Source organism: Cyanistes caeruleus, chromosome 4, assembly GCF_971803275.1.
Source record: "Cyanistes caeruleus chromosome 4, bCyaCae1.hap1.1, whole genome shotgun sequence".
Classification (NCBI taxonomy): Eukaryota; Metazoa; Chordata; class Aves; order Passeriformes; family Paridae; genus Cyanistes; species Cyanistes caeruleus.
The window spans coordinates 75,148,533-75,162,914 of NC_141704.1; the positions used below are offsets into that span (position 1 = coordinate 75,148,533).

General features: G+C 42.6%; 1 protein-coding gene across 1 annotated transcript in view; it reads right to left on the bottom strand.

Moving 5' to 3' along the window:
* BORCS5 (BLOC-1 related complex subunit 5) overlaps positions 1–14,075 on the bottom strand; it is a 65,010-nt gene extending 50,935 nt beyond the window's left edge. Inside the window, exons 1-2 of the mRNA XM_086885896.1 lie at positions 13,915–14,075; positions 13,284–13,427 (exon numbers count right to left, since the gene is read on the bottom strand). Coding sequence (XP_086742022.1) covers positions 13,284–13,427; positions 13,915–13,972 — 202 coding nt within the window. The 5' untranslated portion in view covers positions 13,973–14,075. The remainder of the gene's footprint in view (positions 1–13,283; positions 13,428–13,914) is intronic.
* Between the last annotated feature and the right edge of the window lie 307 nt (positions 14,076–14,382).

Below are 14,382 nucleotides of genomic sequence, written 5' to 3' on the forward strand. Positions count from 1 at the left end.
CATCAGCTCTGTTTACACCTGCCATAGAATAAGCAATAACAGTAAAATAGACAACCTGCATTTAATTTCAAGAAACAATCCCGTATCTAGTCTTAAACAACAAAAATATTAGAGGCACCCTGACATGTTTAATTTAGCACAGTTTCCATTCATTAGTCTAGCCCCACTCAATCACCTCATGCCTGAGCAATGTCTCTACCTGAAAATACACATACTAGAAAATCTCTTTTTATTTTTTTAACCAAATGCCAGCAACTCAAATCCCTTCTATTTCATGCAGGGGTACATTTGTAGCCCTATTTGCAAAGGAAATATTTCAAAGGGGATGTAATCAGTGTGGTGGGCCACAGGAAGTGAAAAGCACTTGAGAATAAGTCACATTAATTTTGTTCTTACATGCACAGAGGCTTCAGTCAAAGAGGCAAGAACCCACACATACTCCCAAGTTACATTCAAGGCATGGTAGTACTGACTAGAAGCTGAGGAAATGAGAGAGAAGAGAGAGATTTCTGTGGTTTTCAGCTGCATATTAAGATTTATTTCATTTTATTTTCTGATATTCAGGGCTTGAACAATACAATAATACACTCATCTTCATTTCACTGTATCTTATTTTGATTAGCAAGAAAAATAAGGCTAGCAATCTGGATAATAAAGAGGCAGCTTACCACAGTACAGAACTTGGTCAGTCTTCTGAAAAACTTCAGTGGGGTTAAAAATTTTAAGTAGTACAGGTTTTGTTTTCTTACTAAACCCCTTCAGTTAAGAAGATAAGGGAGCAGGAAAATCAAAAGCATCAAAATAGTTGTCGTCAAAACAGTTTCTAACCAAAAAGTTTATGAACAGTTTCAGCACTTTTTATCTTTTTTAACCTCAGTTCCTTCTAGATGTCAGCTTTCCAAAGTAAAGACCAATTCTGCTGGTTTTAGGGAAAAGAGCCCCAAGCCATTTGATTTAGCCTGTTCTGCTCACCCTTGCTCCTGGAAAAATCACCAAACCAAACAGAGAATTAAAGAGCAGAATACAAAATATTTGTACAGAAGCCCCAAAGGTGCAAGTCCACCAGTCCAGCTGTCTCTACTCCTGCCACAGCATCACCACCCAGTCAGTGCTTCATAACCACCCTGCCCCAGTCTCCTGAGGGAAAAGTTGGTCAGCAAAGCACCAGTGAATCCAAAAGGGACACTCTGTAGGAAGCCAGAATGCCTCAATAAATCCTGCACATGTTATCTTCTCCTGCACCGAGTCCAGAAGCTAATTTTGGATATGTGCTTGCCTTAGTCCTAAAGTACCTAACTGCGACAGCTGGAAAAGCTGATCTCAGCTGGCACCCACATGACCTCAGTCCACAACCCCTGGGGTTTCTCCCCACACCCACCAAAGTGTCTGCCGGATCCCATGGTGAAACAAATCAAGTTCCTTGCCTGGCAGAAGCATTTTCCCTTTTTTATTTCCCAGATAATTCCCTGGTTACACTGATCACCCTATCTTCCTTTCAGCTTAAAATTTCATTTACAAGGACTAGAGATGAGTCATCCAGGACAAGTGGTTAAATATTAATTGATTCGAGGTTGGAAAACAAACATCCTCACTTTCTCACCTTTTCCCAAAACTCTACCAAATCTGTTAATATTTAACAATTTCTACCTGTTCTTTTGTCCTTGTATGCACTACCCTTATCTTTCCAGGTTGCACAGTGACCATGATGGCACATCAGCACGCCCCATTCTTAGCCAACTCACTCAACCATTTTACTTCATCTTTATTGGGAGACCACTCTTTTTCACATCAATCCTACTCCTGCAGTACAGCACTTCAGTATCTAACTCACTCCTGTTGTTTCACAGCACAGAAAGCTGCTTTATATTTACTTACATCTAAATGGTTGATGCAATCAAAACTTTTTTACATGCTTCCTTCTGCAAGCTGAGATGGTACAAAGGTTGACGTACCACCACAATTTTCTTTGCACAGGCAAGAGCTATGACATGAAAAGTAATTCTGCTCCTTCTACATTTATCCCATTGCCTGGCATTAAAAGTTAGGCTGAGCCTTTACATTCCTCATCTAAATACATATGCAAACATTGACCACAAAAGCAATTGGATTCAGACAGTAATAAAAGGCATTTGGCACTTAAAATAAAGAAGTGAAATTCTGCACCACTGTAGCTTAATCATCAGTTGTCATACTAGAGATCATTAGACAAAAGAAATCATTTATGTTCCAAGTGATTAATCTACAAATTCTTTCTGTCTTCTCTACCACAGAACATGATAAATCAGATGAAAAACTGAAGGAATGTACAACAGTGGAGAATTTCAAACTATTGCAAAAAAAAGCATTTCAGCCACCACCCAAACCGACTTCAAATTTCAGTTCATACTAAAACTGGTGACAAGTTCCCTGAAGGGGAGACAACAAAAACCAAGAGTAAGTATTCTACCCTGATTTGTCTTGTTTCTGCAAATATATAAAGGGAACGTACTTCCATTTCAATCACCTGCATCTTGCTGCTTTCACATCACAGAAAAAATAAGATCTGCTCTCATGGGAGGCAAAGCAGCACGCAGTACTTAAGAAGTTTCATTTCCAGTATCTCTTCTACTTCCTATTGAAGATAAAGGTTCTGTTTAATCAGATGAAGTCAAGACTTCAGGGAAAATCAACCTTCCCCTTTAGGTTCAGGCTTTGTTTAGCTGACAGAAACCTTCCAAGGCTCCTATTACAAAGAATGAGAAAGGATAAAATCCTGACCAACCTTTTTCCCATCCTCCTCCTGAGTAAGCTGAGGCCAGCCCTGAGCCATTCCTTGCAGAGAGATCAGCCAGCACCAGGAGGGTCAGTAGTGCCCTTGCAGCAATTTTATTTGTGTTTGATACAGTATCAAAATGAACACTTCCATTTTATCCAAAACTTGTGAAGCATCACCAGGATTCGTTCTTCCCAGAGCTCATCAACACCATCTTAGTTTGACTAAGAACTAAAAGCAAAAGGTTACTCACTGAAATACACCAGATGAAAATTATGTTTTCTGACATCTCTTGATGACTATGATTTATAATTCCCTGGTCCGTAAGTTCACACTTTCCAAGAGCTCTTTTAAAATATCCCATTTACAGCACTACAATTTCAAGTGGTATCTGCAGACCAGCACATCTCAGGACAGCCTCCCATTACACACAACAGTCAGAGAGAAGGTGAAGGATGCACAGCAGAAAACCCACCACAGTAAGTACAGAGCAGAATAAAAACACAGTAGGAAGAGACAATCATTTGTCTGGCCAGCTAATATCAAAAAAAGAAAGAGATTCTTTAGGGTAAGGGTTTTCCTTGGCATTATGCTTTTTGTTTTAACTTGAAACATGGCTTCCCATTCATGGTAGCTGGCACAATACTTTAGAAAAAGTTTGCAGACACAGTGAATTTTAAATGAGGAAACCCAAACTCTAGCACTTTTACACCAAATTCCGAATGCTGATGAGGCATGCCTTGCTAGGATTTCACTTTGGACAATGAGATCAGAAGGAGGAAAACCTGCACAAGTAATTTTGCATGGTGTCTCACTGAGAACAACTTTAGGCAAGCAGTAACGTTGCCTGTATTAGCATTTTAATTTTTTTTAAATGGTTATATGCAAATAGGTTGTAATCTTTATATTCAAGGTGTTCACCAACACCTTCTCAAGCACCAAAAGGTTTGGGCAGCATATAATGAAGGTAACGCTATGATGAAAAGAGAATCACATAAATCCCTTGCAAACTCAAAGGGCTTTTATTGGCACGATAGACTGGACACAAGATACCTTCATGACATTTCCAAGGCAAGAGAGATTAAGGTTCAAGACATTTCTCTTCCACACTCCCCCTCCTAAAAATAACTTGTTAGCAAATTTGCAAAGCACTGGATTTAGCTGAACAGATATATGTGATCAGTACAAAGATTCTCCCAAACAAATGTCTCATTTATGTGAGATTACTTGTACTCATACACAAGGAAGGTGGGGTAAAAGCCTGGAATTTTAGGCTATCACTTAACACATTATTTCTTTCCCTTCCCCCTTCTCACTTCATGTCTCTCCCTTCACCCACTTCATCCCATGTTCCACACTCTTGTGGCAAAGCTGGTTTGTAGGGATGGTAATGAACTGGAAAGAAGATCTCCTTGAACTGAACATTTTTGAGCTGTGGAGGAGGAAAGAGCGTTGAAATAATTTTCTAGACACATCAGTTTCAGTTCCCCAGCTTCACCCCCTATGCTGAATAGGGGGATTCATTTAATAAACATTTTTTCTCAGCATAATGGGCCTCCAGGAAAGAACCTACTATGCACTACTCTTGGCATGAGAATACCTCGGTCTTCAACGCATCTATGATCAAAACAGTGTTGTCAAGAAAAAGCTATTAAACTTCATGTTACAGATGGTGTACTGAGGTGAGGATCAAGAGCCATGGACAGCCTCTGAACCTCAAATCCTTTTACCTGAATTACTGCTGATCTATATCTACACTTTCTTACCATACACACTAGAAACCCGCTAGTAACAGCAACCAAAAGTAAGTGGCATATTTCTATTTTTCAAGATCATAAAGCCTTCTGAAAGGCTTTCAGCTGAAGATCACTGCACCATCACCTCCTCACAGACCCAGTACTCTTTCAGCCTGTAGCTGCCTCTCAGTAAAAAGCACTGTGTGGCTCAGCCCAGAGGTCCAATGGGTACCAAACCCAGCAAGATCACCAAGACCTTGGTCACCTGGTACTAGTGAAAACAGAACACGAATGTTCATGGAAAGAGCTTGAGGAGAAAGCAGTTTCCAGCGTACTGTTTCAGCAAAGTTTCCACCCCTTTTCAATCACATCTGCTACTTCTTTTACACTCCAGTGACACCCTGTGGCACCTAGCTAGACTGCAGACTTTCCAATCTCAACATCCATATTTTTAACTACAGGGGTAAAAAACAGCAAGTTAGAAAACAGAGAAAGGACATTGCAAGCCTGAGTGGAAGGACTGCTGGTGCACCTCCTTAATCCCAAAGCATGAAATGCATAGGTTTCTCCTGCACAGCAATTACCCACTAGCGGCCTGTGCTGCTGTCCCACTACCCTTGCTGTTGCCCTTGGATACAAGTGCATCACTGTCATGCTGATGTAACACGGTGAAAAGAATTTTATTTTGATGCCTGAGCTTCTCAGGTCTTCTACTGCAACACTGAATGGCACTTCGCACTGCAATATTTCTAAGTTACATGAGTGACTTCCAGGGGATAACCTAACTAACAACTGCAGCATGGGATCATTCACTGCATTAGAGCAGACACACTGTCTTAGGTTGGATTGCAAGATATAACCAAAACTATTTATTCTATTACTATCTGTTGAAATCAGGTGGGGCAGTTTTCTTTCTCTCTTTCATGACCCATACTTCATAACTGGGGGATATCTTCTGTTAATGGGCCATTGAGTCTCACTGCATGACTGATAAAATTACATCATCCCATTGGGAGATGCTCCACCTGGGGGAAGAAGCCAAGAATTCCTACCTGGATATAATCAGAGAATCAGAACACCACAGCAGCCTTTCTCCATTGGATTCCCAGAGGAAAGATCAGACCCATCTACACCACCGGATCTTCAGAGGAAACCGACACCCTTCTACAGGGTCACTGCCTTAACAGAACCACATCTGTCACTGCCAGAGGACTACAGCCACCATTTAATCAGACTATTACCAACACCCTGACCTGACAGGGTGTCAGGCTGTATTCTGACTCTGTCAGTGAGTTGGTTTTTTGTTAGTTTTTTTTATTTTTTTTTTTTACTACTGCATTTTTATTTTAATTTTCCTAGTAAAGAACTGTTATTCCTATTACCATATCTTTGCCTGAGAGCTCCTTGATTTCAAGATTATAATAATTCAGAGGGGATGGGTAGTTTACATTTTTCCATTTCAAGGGAAGTTTCTGTCTTCCTTAGCAGACACCTGTCTTTTCAAACCAAGACACTCACCTACCTTTTCAAGAGTGTCATTTCTATATGCATCAGCATATTAAAAAACCCAAAAACTCCACACAAGTGTATTCAGACAGCAGCCTAGTATTTTTACTGTTTGCCTCTAACCTCATTAAAAAACCTCTCATAAATGGCAAGTACAATTAATTTTGCCCTTCAACTCTTTACCACGTGAAGAAACATACTCATAGTGGATCTTTAATACAACAGACAGGCAGGAGATACTGCACATTTTGCATTTAATGAACACATCAAGAGGCAGCCTGGGCATATTGTGTCTTCTCTGAAATTATGTGCCACAATTACACATATAATTATAATACCACAAATATTTTGAAACGTAAGAGAAGTAGACATGTGCAACACAGGTAAAAGCACTCATGTAAACAATCACACATACACACAGGAAAACTTCAAACAAAAAACTCCACAAGCATCCAAGATACCAGCTCACACACAGAAGGTGCTCACATTACTGCAGTGCCATCTTCAGAACTTCTCAAGTGGCTTAAGATTGCTGAAAGGTAAGAGTTTCCACCATAAAAAATAAAAACACTGTGTTACAGTACTCCAAGGATGACCACAGGCTGCATAGTCTCAGGAGCTCCCAATAAAGGCTGTCTAGAGCCCCTCAGCTCAGCCTGCATGGACAAGGACCAACAAAGGCAAGGTTTCTGAAAGAGAAGGGGGTGAGATAGAGCAAAGGGAGGAGTGTGAATCCTGATCTTCAGTCCCTTCTTCTGAGCAACAAATGCCTGTAGTTATTTAATACAGAGTATATAAAACAGACAGGTGAGCACAAAACCCCTGAAGAAGTTCCCATCTTTTGAGCAACCAAGGCCCTTGTGGATCTAGTTTAAGGGTGGGAGGGAGAATCAATTCTAGCAATCCTACTAAGCAACCTTCCACAGTCTCCAGAACCTGTTCCTTACTGTTAAACTTCAAACATCAACCTTAGCATTCTACCATACAAATTTAAACCATACAGAAATGCACACTGTTTTGGGACAAAAATCTTCAGTCAGTTGGAACTGACAGGAGCTTTGCCTTCCACGCCAGCAAAGTCACAATTTCACCCTGAACATCCATTACTGATACAAATCATTGCTTTAGAGCATGTACATCTCCTGCCCACTGTCCTTGACTGACTTACCCCTCCACTGACCACTGCCTCAGGATGAGGGAGGCTCCTGAGCCAAGTTGTGTAGCATGCTGGCAGAGTGGTGCCTATGCACAGCTACAGCAGGCAGCAATTCCACTTCCTACTATCATTACTACTCATCACTTTGTTACTACTGCAAACTGAAAATCAGAGTGTCCAGGAGACCATCTGCATCTCAGGGTTCAATATGCAATCTGCAATTGCACATCATCTGGTTTATGCATGCAAGGGTGTCAACAAGCCAAGCATACCATGTCCCACCCCACACGGAAAATAGAGGGAATATTCAGTACATCAAACCTCACTGTTTAAGCCAAATGAACCACAAGATTCCTATTTTCCCTTTTGTTAAGATGCCCTAAGAAAGAAATAGAGGCAGATCAAATTTGATTCTAAACTTCAAGGTTTCATAACAATGAGCTTGCCGACCTGTGCTTTACTGGTCAGCTGTTGATCTCATCTTACACAATTATTCAGAGAGAACATGGTTAAAGCTGAGCTCTCTACACACTGCTTTGATAACAAGGATTACAGCTGGAGAAGACCTGCTTTTGCACTTGTACCGTAATACCCTTTTCATTTTTATACAATTTTAGTAAATCAAACACTAATTAGAAAAGGGGGGGTGTATTATTTACACATACGACTTTCTGGCATCTGCTCTTTATTCTGCTGCTGGTGTTTGGACAAGAAATAAAGACAAGAGTAGAGTTTTTGAATGACATGATGTTACAGAAAGTGCAGTTAACTGCAGACAGGCAGTACATATAGAAGCATCCTCTCATCCTTTACCATAGTCACTTGTCACAGGCTCTGCGAAGGTAAAGGAAGGAGGATCTGCAGGTGACTTGAGATGACCACCAAATCTCATTCCCATGCAGCAGGATGGTGGGGAGGAGCAGTATGTACCTGAGGAGACCCACATATGATCACAACTATTGGGTTCAGTAGAAATTGGAGCTCCAAGGTTCTCAGCCAGCTAAGAGGCCAAGCTAATCCCCTAGGTGGTCAAGGTTACACTCATTCTTTTCATCAGCCAACACACAAACTACACCAAGGGGTTTGGAACAGCTGGCAAAGGGGAAGGGAAAGGTAGAAAGGTAGAGAACTCAGTATTTGCAGTCCCTAATGCTCTCCTTATGGGTGTTGAGCATATTGTTTGAATAATGTCTAACCATGGACTCACATCCTCTCACACAGAAAACTAAGTTAGTACAGGTCTCCAAACAGCCAGCAAACAACAGAGGAATACAAGGAAGTTACACATCATCTTCATCCACTCCTTCAGCTGTCCTTTGAAGGGAAAGCTCCTTTCCTCAAAACGGAAGCATCTTCTAGATTCTGATTTCAGAAGCTACTTTCAAGTCATTAATTCAAAATGGAGAGGCATCTCTACAATAGAGAATATTGCTCTACAAGCCTAAAAAAAAAAAAAAAAAAAGAATCCACACCAAAAAAACCAACCCCACTAACAAACAAAAAAACTCAAACTCACTAGGCAGATGTACTTGCATTCTTGGTAGTTCTTTCCACCCAACACGCACATTTTGTTACAAGCACTAGGGATGGGGTCCATCCAACAAACTTGGATGTTTCAAGTTCTAGTAGAGGCCTATACCCTCAGCACATGTGCAAGCAGCACATCCTCCTTGTAAGGCACAGAGACAGAATTACAAAAGTATTCAAGTACCCATGTGTAGAGAATTATAAGAATGAAGTTCACTGGCATGTGCTATTAGCTAAATTCCCTACACTATAAATCAAAGTAGGAGCTTACAGTTAGGAAAGGGGAAGAAGAGAGGATATAAGAAAATACTGAGGAGTGAGATGTGACAAAATCTTGCTTTAAATGCAGTAAACTCTAAACATCCATCCTTCCTTTATACACTATGCTAGAAAGAAAAAAGCACTGGCATTTTTTAGACTAGTAGCTTTCTTGCCTGAAAGATGACTTCATGACTTCATAAAAGTTATAAAAGTATAAACAATCCTTTCAAGGTAACACAAGCTTCCACGGAGCATCAGTACAGCATCACAAGTTTCACCTTTTCACCCAGATTTCTCAGCATCTCCCTGTGCTTCACAGCTGAAGACATACACCAGCTGTAATGTATGACAAGTTTTCCACTTCAAAATATATTAAGCCTGAAAGGAAACAAACTCCTTATGCTGGACCTACTCTTTCTGCCATGTAACTTGGGTTTCCTTGTTGCACTACTTCCAGGTAAACTATAGCTTTGAGTTTTCAGAGTAAAAGTCTCACTGGGTTCTTTATGAAATGCCTTTCTTAATAAATATGGGTAACAAGCAGCACAATAAGTAAAGGTCTCACTGTATACTCCATAATGTATTCATTTACTTCCAGTTCATGACTGACAGATCTTTGCTTAATATGCCCTTGAAAATGTCACGGGCAGAAATGCCACAACCTTACTGAGCAACCTCTTCCCATTGTTTGCTATTATTCTTAGAAAAACAGTAGGATTACTCGTTGGACAAGAATCCAGTTATTCTGGGCTACAGGATGCTAATGAGCTGCACTCAACACCCTTCACAGGGCTGTAAGATGAAGACCACCTATGTCTGACAAAGGAATGGAGTGCACAAGATACTGAATGTCTGCAAAAAAGACACCTCTCATCTATGTGATACATCTGGGAATGCAGGTGAGCATCAGCAGCCTCTGCTGACCTTTCTTCTCTCAGTGCTTGAGGGACCAGGAGTTCCTATAACAGAAGACATGCTGTACATGACAAATGCAATTTGCATGTGACATAGCTGATCTGTTCATAGGCCACTCTCCAGCAGCACATCAGCACATTGCTTAACTCACAGCAACAATCCCTGATCTCCTGGGAACTTGCACACCACAATCCAAACACAATCAGACAAAGCAAAACAGAAAGAAAAGTATCATCACATTCCTGCAGCAAGCCAAGAAGGCACCACCAACAGCTTTAACAGTTAAATATCTAGCATTAAAATGTTTTTTTCAGTATTAAGGTTTCTTCCAGAAGTAAGTCAGAACACAAAACAGGTCTACTGAATTATCTTTAAATAACCACAAGCCTATATTCAGTGAACTCACAGTATGCTCAATACTCAGTATCAGACTTCCAAGGGATGCTGCCATAACAGATTCCTTCAAACAAGGAAGAAGCAAGGGAACGGGCAGCACAAATACATAACCAGTACTTACAGGGGACCAGTTACCAAAAGTTTGTTTCGTTATTACAGGTGCTGTTTTAGTTACAGGTTGATTTTAATGTACAAGACCCACCCAGAGAGAGGTCACAGTCTTCCCTTTGCCAGCAGCAGCTGACAGTCACAGCCTATCTGGCAGCTCTTGTCAACCAGTCAAGATTCTCAGATGGTCACAATAACATCAGGCTGACCTGAAAAACCATGAAATGACACTGGAGAGCAAACTAATCACAAAATCCTATGGGAACAGGAGGAGGCACAGTATGTAAAAAAGCTTCTGCTGCTCACACAGTGCCTTTGTAATGAGACAGTAACCTCTGTTTCTTTCGCTTTTTTATGCTGAATACCTTTTACCAGTGCACAATTCTAGCCATAAGCAGGAAAATGTTTCTTTTCCCATAAAAGTCTCCAGAGACAAATAAAGCTTGTAAGAAAGAGACTTTTTGCCTGGGCCTGCAATGAAGAAGCAAGAACAAAGGTTTTAAACCAAAGAAGGTAGGTTTAGATTGGACATAAGGAAGACATTTTTTTTTCTGATGAGGCTGGCAAGATGCTGGAACAGGTTGTCCAGATCACAGGGAGTTTTCAAGGTCAAGCTGGACAGAGCTTTGTGAGCAACCTCACAGCAGCTTTCCAGTACCTGAAGTGAGCCTATAAAAAAGATGGAGGAGGACTTTTTACAAGGGCTCATAGATGTAACTCTGAGGTGCAATTCTCCCCATAGAAGTCAAGGGAAAGCATAAAAGATGTAATGGACAGGACACTGGAATTTTATTCCAAATGAGAGCACACAGTGGTAAAGATTTCCAGGTTCACCGATCACAAACTCAACTCAATATGGCTAGGAGGAACAAGGGCATTTGTTTTTCAATAACATGTAGTGTTTACATGACCATGTACTTCGCCAGTCCATTTATTTAATGTTTATTCCCCTTTTGAAACTTAAAAACAAAATAAAACCCCTTGGCTTTGCTTAGGCAAGGAGGAACTGAATAGAACAATGAAGTCCACAGGGACTATAAATCCATCTGCAAGCTGGTAGATCACAAGACACAAGTTTTTAGAATGAGCTCCTAAAAGGTCTTGAAACTTTTTCACCCTTTCCAGAAACACGATCTTGCATGGGAAGAATACCGATAAGAGACCAGTCCAAAACAGAACAGTTCCACATGTGGGCCTGTGGTAGATCTGCCATCTCTCAAGAGTGAACTCACTCAACAGGCCCACACTGCTTTCTGTAGTGAACACAAGTATGACAGTCTGGTTGTTCAAGTAATAACAAGTACTTGAGGCTGAAAAAGGTGTTCACAAAAGTGATTCAACATGCAAAACTCTTGAGCAGACACCACCACATCTCAGGAGACTTGTGGGGAAACAGCAGGCCAAGTGAGAAGAACAAAAGAGAATGTGTCTATCATACATCCACAGCTTCAGGTCCAATGTAAGGCCAGAAAAAGCAACTCAGTCACCAAGACAAAGTGTGCACTTAAAGGAGTTGGAGGATCTGGACTGGTCTTCTAAGGGAACCAACCTTTCCATCTCAGACACATGGCTGCTGCTCTCTATTTTTTCTCACTTCCCACCTCAAGCCCTGGACCCTTGAGACTCTAACAACCTCACAGGAACACCACCTCTCGAAGTGATCACCAGTCTTGCTTCCCAGGACTTCCTTTCACAGGGCTTGTGCAACCAAGGTTTGCTCATGAGTTTTAGGCTGGGTGGAACTGAAAGTCTTTGTCATCACACTCTTACACACACACGACTTTGGTGCCAGGTGTTGTAGCATCTTCTAAATTTGTTCTTTCATATTAAAACTTCCTCATTTCTTTTAGGGATTTGGATTCCAGCATTCACATTTCAAGCTGTCACAAGCATGACCCTGTTTCTGCCTTACACATGAAGCAGGACAAAGCATTTGCTTTACAAGCAAATCGTGTTGTGCTTTTTCTCATGACCTCCCTATCTCTCTGCCCCTTCTGCAGGAAACAGCAGTCAGTGCCATGGACATCCAGAACCTACTCATAAAATAAAATGCCCAATAAAGGTTTAAATGTTTGGCCCAATAGGCTATCATAATGTCTACAAGTTCTTGTCATGTTCCAGGACCCTCATACAGCAGGCATACACAAACAAACAAAAAGTAAATATTTTCTGTCCAAAAAAGTGGTGATGTGATGCTACCTCTAGTAGATTGCCTCTAGTCACGCCTTTTCAGATACTAAGACCACTCCGCATTCTCCTCCAAAAGAGATAGCTAGAAGCTAGGCCACAAAACACACAAGCAGTTTTTGTTAAACTGCAGGCTCGACAACTTTGAAATCTTCACTTCCCTTTGCACAGAACAGAAGAAACAAAGAATGAGTGCAAGGGATGAAAGAAAAAGAAAAAAAAAAAGAGTGGGAGAAAAAAGAAATAAAGAAAAATCTTAGCCCATCTACCCCACTGCAAAAAAAATAAAATCTGCTCCGTGCCAGAAACTCACACAAGGTACCTTGGTTTCAAGCAGCTGAATGGATAAACAGGTAGCTACGACTCAGAGTAACACACAACTGTGTTTAAAAGACTAGAGCAAAACAGGAGACTGTCATCCATATATATTAGAATATAACACAGCATCTCTCATCAAACAGTGGTACAGGGCAAGGTGGTATGCTTAGGGCTTCTCTGTCTTCACAATAGATAGTTCCATTGCAAAGAACATTACCAGCACACCTCTAAACCAGTTCACCCACTGTTTAGAAGGCTGGGATTAATTATGGCATAACAAAAGAGAGTAAGGTTTAAAATAAGAGGGGAAGTGAAAAATAGGGACAAAGATACGAACTTTGGCAGAAACCTCAGGATACACGAACTCCATTAGGTACAAAAAAAGAAGGCATTTAAAAGCAGAGGAATAACAATCACTTACCTTTCAAAAGGGGCTGGAAAGTTGGAATCTCCTGCAGTTTTATGACATCTGGATCATTGCTGACATTCCTTGAGGATTGTGTTCCTGGGGCTACGACCACAATGTCGTCCATTTTTGCTCGTTGCTTGGCTGGCAAAGGAGATGCTGGATATGGGAGGGAGAGGGAACAATCAACTTTTTAAGCAGATTCCACCAGAATCCAACCCTTTGCGAATACTGCTCTATCGAATATTGCTCAGGTATGCTTTTTATAGCACATTGCCGAGATCACTGAAGAGCTCTAAGCTCCTTTCCGTCTTCCCACAGGAGAGCAGCTGATTCCGGAACGCCTGCACCACTGACTCGCTCCTGCTCCCCCAGCTCCGCACCCGTGCCCAGGGCGCTCCGCATCCCCGGCTCTGCTCCCCCGGCCCGGGCCGTGCCCCCGCGCCGCTACAGGAAGGGCCGGGCCGGGCCGCGCCACCGCTGCCTCCCCGAGAAACAGCCCTTCCCTTCTCCACAGCCCCTGCCTTCCCCACAGCCGCTGTCCGTCCCAAGGAAACAGCCATGCCCTTCTCCACAGCCGCTGTGCCGGCACAGCCCCGCTCGCCGGGGCACAGTCCCGCGCCCTCGCTCCCTGCCAGGCACCGACCTGCGGCACTGGGCTCGCCCGGGCGGCTCTCGGCCTCGGCACTCTGCTCCGCGCCCATGGCGGTACCTCCGTCCCCCGCCCGCCGCAACGCGGGGGCCGCCGCCGCCCACGGGGTTCCGGCTGCGCCGGGTCACGGCGGCTCCGCCCGGCGGGCGGGGCCCCGCTCGGGGCCGCGGAGCGCTGGGGCTGCGAGGCCTGGGTGTCTCTGCTGTGCCCTGCGGAAGCCGGTACGGGGCCTCGGGGCGGTGCAGAGCAGCGCTGATCTGTGTGGCATGGGAAGGTGCTCCTCTTCCGCTGCTCGGCCCTAGTGAGGCCAATATCTGTAGTGCTGTGTCCCTTTCTGTGCTCCTCGGTGTTACCGGACAAGTTATATTTCTTCAAAAAGGAGCCTAATATCCTGAATAGCCCGAATATCCTGAGTTGGGAGAGGCCTACAGGGATCATCCAGTCCAACTCCTGGCCCTGCAC